General features: G+C 37.4%; 1 protein-coding gene and 1 long non-coding RNA gene across 2 annotated transcripts; both read left to right on the forward strand.

Moving 5' to 3' along the window:
- On the forward strand, positions 1-711 carry LOC115821865 (uncharacterized). Its single transcript, XR_004025581.1, has 3 exons — positions 1-142; positions 252-432; positions 598-711. It is a non-coding gene; the product is annotated as an uncharacterized LOC115821865 (long non-coding RNA).
- A 142-nt stretch (positions 712-853) lies between these two features.
- On the forward strand, positions 854-5,221 carry LOC115820870 (uncharacterized). The gene is made up of 17 exons (XM_030784572.1): positions 854-884; positions 993-1,018; positions 1,198-1,220; positions 1,335-1,369; positions 1,478-1,503; positions 1,602-1,652; positions 1,736-1,758; positions 1,874-1,908; positions 2,017-2,059; positions 3,017-3,051; positions 3,160-3,185; positions 3,285-3,335; positions 3,420-3,442; positions 3,558-3,592; positions 3,697-3,722; positions 3,830-3,880; positions 3,968-5,221. Exons 4-17 carry the CDS (start codon positions 1,343-1,345, stop codon positions 4,191-4,193), a joined length of 678 nt encoding a protein of 225 aa, XP_030640432.1. The 5' UTR covers positions 854-884; positions 993-1,018; positions 1,198-1,220; positions 1,335-1,342; the 3' UTR covers positions 4,194-5,221.
- The last annotated feature ends 2,892 nt before the right edge of the window (positions 5,222-8,113 follow it).

Consider the following 8,113-nt stretch of genomic DNA (forward strand, 5'->3'; position numbering starts at 1 on the left):
CTAAGAGGGATAAGTTACGATCTTATGTTTCAGAAGGTGCCGCCGATTAAAAAACAAAACATAATAAACCTTACTTGGATAGGTCCTTAACCCATTGTCGGGGGCATTCACTTGGTAATACTGGATTAGCTTAAGCCATTGGGTCAGTGCAGATCTCTACTTTCTGCAGATGTGAAACAATGTTCAGTTGATTAAAAGAAAACAAGGAAATTGTTAATGTAGGTGCTGACATCCATGTGTTATTGTTACAGTGACAACAAGGCTATTTTAAAATTGCTCTAGCAATAGTGGAAGTTGCAGTATAAGGGGACCGTGAACTTTATCGTCAGAGACCTGGATCACCTACGATTATGGCAACCTTGAGCAACAAGTCTGCAGAAGAAATACGTTGGATGTTGGATGATTACGGAATACCACATGGCCCTGTGGTTGGTAAGTATCGATTTTCCTTACATCTACTGTAGTTTAGTAGTTTATTCGCCAGATAAGTAAATAAGTAAAAATGAGATCCCTCATGTTGATACTGTATGTGGAAAAATGTAAATACATGTGAACAAATATTAGGTTTGACTGCCTTGAACTCAATTTTCATTACAGACTCCACCAGAGGACTTTATGAGAAGAAGTTAAAGGAAGCCATGGCTAAAGATAGGAAGGCCATGGCTAAAGATAAGAAAGTAAAAGTTTCCCCTAATAAGAGTTTTTACAGGGAGGAAGGCAAGTACTTTAGAACTCTATTTAATCTGTGTTGTCATGTAATAAGCAACATTTTCAGATACTACAGCGATAATGTAATATTGTAGACCTTGATTTTGTTTGTTGTAATTAATTATAATAATCACGTTTCAGAAGAAGAAGTTACTTATGTTGACCATCGCGCTCCAGTGAGTACCTCAGGCAGACCGGGAGCATTGTGCTTTTTCCCATATCCTCTGTTTTGCAAGCAGTTATGCATTGTCTTACCATTACATCTCTTATTACATTTTTTGTAGCTGAGATATGGAGGATCAAGTGACAGGTAATTCAAAATCAGTTCCTTTTTTTCGTTAGACAACATTATATCATGAAGGTTGTATTTTGGATCTGAATACAGAGGAAGGGATAGTGTAAATGAGTAAGTTGACTTTTTTCACTACATATATTTATATCACGCTTAGCTGTATTATATTTTATGTACAATCTTTATTTCCTATTCAGGTCCAGGGTTTACAGGGAGGAAGGTACATATTTTACAACCCTGTTTATATTTTTTATAGTCTAGATGTACCACTGTATGTTATGTTTGGTGACTTAGAAACTGTTTGTTGTAACTAGTCTTAATTATCATGTTTCAGAGGAAGAAATGACTTACGCTGACCATCGCACCCCAGTAAGTCAACCAGATAGTTTTGGAGTGTTTTATAGTTTCTCTATATACTACATTTTGTCAGCAGTTATGTATTGATTCACCCTTACTTTTCCTATTATACTGCTGTAGATGAGATACGAAGGTGCAGGTGACAGGTAATTCACGTTTGATATTTTTAACTCATTATATTTTGAAGATTGTGTTTCTTATTGGGACCTGGGAGAGATATCAGTATTGTCAACTTGTCTTTCAGAGGGAGACAGTGTTTTGGGTCTGAATACAGAGGAAGGGATCGTGCAGATGAGTAAGTTGACCTTCTTCACTACGCATGTTTATATCACGCTTAGCGGCGCTATATTTTATATGCACTCTTTGTTTCCTGTTCAGGTCCAGGCTCTACAGGGAGAGAGGTAGAAATTTGAAAGCCTTTTTTCATTTTTTCTTGTCATACTAGAAGTGGACAACTGAATATTGTTTAAACTTTGAAACTGTTTGTTGTAACTAGTTTTAATTATCATGTTTCAGAGGAGGAAATGACTTACACTTCCCATGGAACTCCAGTAAGTAATTCAAACAGTTTTGGAGACTTTTTTCATTTTTCCATATTCTGCATTTTGTTAGCAGTTATGTATTGATTCACCCTTACTTTTCCTATTACATTGCTGTAGATGAGTTTTGAAGACAAAGATGACAGGCTCTACAGGGAAGAAGGTACATATTTATAGCCTCTTTACTATTTTTTTTTTTTCCTTTTACTATTTTTTTCTTTTACTCTACTATAGGTGGGTAACTAAATGTTGTTACGCCCCAGTCTAGGGTTGGGGGATAGCGATTAAAAAAAAGTAAAGTTGGAGTCTCTGACCCACAGCAATGACAGGAATGACAGTTTCTAATGACAAAGGACAGTTTATCTGAAAACTCATTAATACAAAAGAGATGTAGCTTTGGGAGGGGGCAAGGGCAGAAGAATAAACAAAACAGCAGCTAACTGAGAATCCACAAAATACCCTGCCTGATCACAAAATAAATATAAATAAAAGACACAGAACTTCCCTAACTCCATTTCTAATGAAAAACAGAGTTAAACAAGGGAGAGAAAACAAATGGTATCCAAACCCCCTTACGCCCTCCAAAAACTAAGGCCAAAAAAAGAAATATAGCTTAGATCTTTACAACTCTATTCACAGGCCTACAGCTAACTGGAAGGCCAACAACGAAGTAAAGAGATAGCGTCCACAAAAATATACTACGTTTATTACAGCAAAGGGTTCAACAGTGTGGCGTGGATCCGTAGTCGGGAGAAAGAGTCCTCCTCCATGAGAGTTTGGCCCCGTTTAAATTCCCCCGACGTCCGTATCTCTGCCAGTCCTGACTGGGAACGTATTAGTTGGGCAGGTATCCAGTCCACCTATCATAATGAGAGGGAGGATCAGTAGAGATGCACAAGAAGAACATTCACACTCTCGCATGTACTCTCCCACACATGCTCTCGGGACTGGACAGCAGAACAAATTAAACAACAACGCACAGGACAATAAAGCAAATCAATCCACAGTGCACTTATAAGGTATCTTAATAAATAACAGGTATACACCCTTGGACGTAACAATGTTGTGTCATAGACTTTGAAGCTGTTTGTTGTAACTAGTCTTAATTATCATGTTTCAGAGGAAGAAATGACTTACACTTCCCATGGAACTCCAGTAAGTAATTCAAACAGTTTTGGAAACTTTTTTCATTTTTCCATATTCTGCATTTTGTTAGCAGTTATGTATTGATTCACCCTTACTTTTCCTATCTCATTACTGTAGATGAGATACGAAGGTGCAGGTGACAGGTAATTCAATTTTTTTTATTTTTACAACGTATTTCGAAGATTGTGTAATCATTATTGTGGCCTGGAAGTGATATCAAGGTTGTCACTTGTTCCCCTCAGAATGAAACAGTATTTTGGGTCTGAATACAGAAGAAGGGATCACGATGATGAGTAAGTTGGCTTTTTCTCACTACATAAATGTATGTCACACTTAGCTGTAATGTATTTTATATATATTCTTTAACTCCTATTCAGGTCCAGGCTCTACAGGAAAGAAGGTACATATTTTATTGTTGTTTTTTTTTATTGTCATACTATAGTTGGGTAACCGCATGCTATGTTGTAGACTTTGAAACTGTTTTTTTGTAACTGGTTGTAATTATCATGTTTCAGAGGAAGAAATGACTTATGCCATCCATCGCACTCCAGTAAGTAATTCAGTAGTGTTGTAGTCTTATAGTTTGTCCATATACTGTATTTGTCAGCAATTATGTATTAATTCATCCTTACTTTTCCTGTTTCATTGTTGTAGCTGAGATACGAAGGTTCAAGTGACAGGTAACTCAATTCATATCGATTATTTTTAACACATTTTATTTTGAAGATTTTGTGCAATTATTATTGTGGTCTGGAACTGATGTCAGCGTTTTCAAAATGTTGTTTAGAGGGAGGCAGTATTTTGGGTCTGAATACAGAGGAAGGGATCGTGTAGATGAGTAAGTTGACTTTTTTTTTTCTCTACATATATTTATATCGCACTTAGCTGAACTTTATTTTATATACATTCTTTATTTCCTGTTTAGAACCGGCCTCTACAATACTCAAGCTTCCTTTCGCAATGTGACCCAGTCAAGGCAGTTCCAACAAAAACATGAACCCAGACAGGATCCCACCAAACAGAACAGTTCATCAAAGTTAGTACCAGCCTGGGTGAAGTTCCTTGTGCTTGTGGTTTTGTGTGTCTTTTTGTACTTCGTGATCATAAACATGGAGTCAACTGAAGGTAGTCCTTTAAAAGTTCTGGGATAGCTTTATTCTCTCAACACTTTGAAAAAATATTGTAATGTTGTCATGCATTTTCAGCAACATTAAGGATAAGATGAAGGTTCTGAATTGAGTTTACAAGCACATGCTATGATTGTGTGCTCATATCGAACGGGCAGCACATCTCACGGTGCCCGCAAAACACTGAACACATTTTTAGGTTGTATTTTACTGTTAATTCAATCTTTAATTTGGTTATAGAAAAAGAGAGTCTATTTTTAGAACATTGCGTGGCTAGCAGCGTGTCTGTCATACTCTTCACACTCTTGCCCCAGAGGGGGAAGTGAATGCACCCGAAGGAAACCAGTGCAGCCAGAGTGTATTAATATCTACAGAACTATACTGGTATGGTAAAGCTGTCTCCATTTCTCATTTAATGTAGTCACAGATGTATTACAATTTCTTGTCTATATTCATTATTTCTCAGTGATAAACGGCTCTGATTTATTTGAAGGCATGTCCATCGTGAAAGACCAGTCCTCCAGTATATCTTAGGGAAAGTGAAACCATAAGATATGTTCAAACAGTGTTTGATTGATTTCTGAAGATGCAAGCTACCAGCATCATCAACCTTGCATACCACAAATTTCTATTGTCGTTTAGTCATCTCTCCTGCAAACTGATATCTGAGACACTACCCAGTGCTTTAGTATTTTGTAGACTGACCCAGTTTTTGTCAGTAGGACTACACTTGGATATGCCAAATTATGATAGTTACCTCAGTATCCATTTGTAAGAATCTTTCGGTCAGACTACATAAGCAAATAGTTGTGCGGTACACCGGACGTAAGTGCCTCATTTTTAATTGGTTTGACGGTTAATATTTTAGTAATGTTTACTTGCATGTAATTATTGAACACTGTTTGTATACTCATAGGAATGAGCATTTTTATAGAAGACTACCAATACCAATGTCTTCGCAAAACCAAAGCTTTTTTGCACATTACGAGGGTCATTCAGAGGAAAGCCTCAAGAATGAGTGTTGTGTGGATTTGATTTTTCCCTGTCCTCCTTTACTGTGTTGCTTCTGAAATAAAACAATTGTTTCACACTAAATCATGATCTGGGGTAGGGTTTTTTGTCCTCGTTAAATTAAAAAAAAGAAGAAGAAAAAGACATGGAGACAAGACATGTGGAGAATCATGATCTTGAAGGAGAGAAGACAAGACAATTTGTTGAGGAGATAATCCTTTTAAAGTGCATGAGGATTTTAATGAACATTTCACACAGATTTCAAACTTCCCCCCCCAAAAAATACAAAATAAAGAAGACACATAATGCCAAAATGCTACACAACACAACAAGGATGGAGTATTAAGGTCTAATGACAATGATAAGTATTTATCATACTGTTTAATACGTTGGTCTGTTAGGTAGGAGACAGAGGTGAGTTCTTGTACACCACAAAGTACAGTGTCATTACAGATTTAAGTAGAATCATTAGGCTATTTTAGAGCAAGGTTATATGTTTGTATAATCTTGAGCAAGATTAAATACATTTGTAAAGTCATGAGAAAGCAAACTGCAGAAGCAGTTGTTAGTGTTCATTTTAAATAGAGTCTGAAATCTGTAGTTATCTCAGTTGACTAAATATTTCCAAATCCCTGGAGCTATTTTTTTGCTAAATGAATGACAGACTTTAGATGCGTCTTCCGCCATTATAGGTCGGTGCTGTTACTACAACCCTACTTAACAAGTCTGACAGGTTTTTTTTTTTTGTCAGACTGTGTGTCTTAAAATTTGACTGTAAAATCTAAAACCTTTCTGCTGCTATTATTCTGTTGGTTGTCTATAATTATTCCAGGTGTTGTGAGACTCTTGGTCTTAATTTTTAAGCTTATGTAGACCGTGGCTGTGTCCAAAATGGATCCCTTAGCTGTATTTTAGGGCACTAATACATACACTGACGACTTTCTGTAGCGTCCAAATTGGAGTGATTTTATGGGTACTGCGTATTTCCTCAGAGCATCTGAATTCATTTATTGGACTGTGTGGTTTTTACTGCTAATTAGTGCACTAAATAGTTTTCCCCCCTAAATAGGGCAGTGCAAATGAGGGAACAGGGATCCGATCAAGACACAGCCAATGTCTTTTAATCTGTTCTCGTAGGTTTGTGAATTATACATCACTACATACTGAACTGAATTATGGAATGTTCCTCTTTCATAAAAACAAAACGGGACAAATTATATTCCGACAGAACCTCAAATTTGGGGAAACCGAATGAGCAGAAAGCCAACGAAGCCCACTGTGGCTGAAGCACCAATAGAACTGTACGGAGAGGATGCTGGATGAGGCTCAGACATCTTCCAAATGGCATAGACTATCATAGAATATCACTATGACTTAGGATTAAGCATTTTTAAGATAACTCCAAATGACTCTGTTGAAATTATTTTCGTGTGGACATGGTTGACAGGCAGGTACTTTTTTTTTTTTATGTCTGTGCTTTTGTAGCCCAAGTCAAAGGTCATTTGCGTGCGATATTTATTCCTGGAGCCTAAGGAAATCTTTTCTGTGACAGAAGTGGCAACCATGAGGGGCTACAGTTAAATAAGTGACGTCGTGTAGAAGACTGTAGTTTATTCTCGCCCTTATTGTTGGAATTTAGAGAACTGAATGGTTAAATGAAAAACACTTTTGATGCACCATCCCTTGGACCTATCAAAAATCCATTGAACAGTAAGGCTTTGTTCAAACATCCTCAAAATAACAAATAGAATAAAATAAAAAAAAATAGAAAAATACAACACAAATAACAATAAAAAAACCAACATCACAGTTTTACAGTCTTTTGAAAGTACCTGCATCAAAAGTCTTGGAAGATCAAATGTTCAAAAGTAAATAACACCTTATGTTTAGGGTTAAGGTTTAGTACAGACCGACAGGCCCCATCCTGCTAGTCCAAATTCAGCACTTACTCAATAGTACCGAACTCTGTTCAGCTCCTGTGAGTCAGCACTGACACAAACCTGGGAAGCCCTGAATCACCCACAGAGTCAAAACAAGGAAATGCCTGCAACCCCTATTCAGCTGTACAAAATGAAATGTAATTCATAATGTTTTTATTTGAAAACATCCAATGTTAGCTCCATGTTGGATGATGAAACCTGGCGCTTACGTGGTTCTGGCGACTTTGGTCCATGTCTCACCTTCTCTCTGGTGAGTCTGGTGAGACCCTGAGATATGGAGAGTAGGCCAAGACTTTCACAGCTTAGTGAACAGTCAGCGCACAACCACGGAGAGCCCACGCCCCTTTAGCACTGTCATAGGAGAAAATATCTGTTAGTCATTAATGACTATCAACAAAAAAGTCTTTGTCATTTCCTTACTAATGTACCAAGATGGTAGACTAAGCAAATAAGTTTTAAGTACAAGTAATGAGAAATGTTTGAAAAGGATCAATCTATGACTCAATAACGAATATCTTTCTCTATGTTGTACGCTGATGATCTAAGTACAGTTTTTTTTTTTTAAAACAGGCGCCAAGACACTCAAGTTTAATGTCAAACCTGACAGAATTAAGCCGATATGAAACTGAATACATCACTGTTATGTGCGGCGCACTGTGGGTTCGTTTGTTGTTTTTGTTTACTGACTTCGTTTTGGAATGTGTGTCTCGGGTTCTGGTTGTTTCTGATCACCGTGGGGAATAGGACAGGTAAGAAGGGGGATCCCCGCGGTAGTATTTCACTGTGTATAGGGATAGGTTAGAGGCGGGTGCCACTTGTGTATTTTTGTTATTAGACAGGCAGTGTAGTTAGGTGTTCTCTGGCTCTGCCACCTTTTTGTTTTGTAGTCAGTGTGTTTGGGTGTAGGTATTTTTAGGGTGGTTTTTGTTTTGTTTCGTTCGTTCCTTTGGCACCGTCTGTCGTCCTTTCCCCATTACCGCTTGTATTTGTGTT

Source organism: Chanos chanos, chromosome 9 (assembly GCF_902362185.1).
Source record: "Chanos chanos chromosome 9, fChaCha1.1, whole genome shotgun sequence".
Lineage (NCBI taxonomy): Eukaryota > Metazoa > Chordata > Actinopteri > Gonorynchiformes > Chanidae > Chanos > Chanos chanos.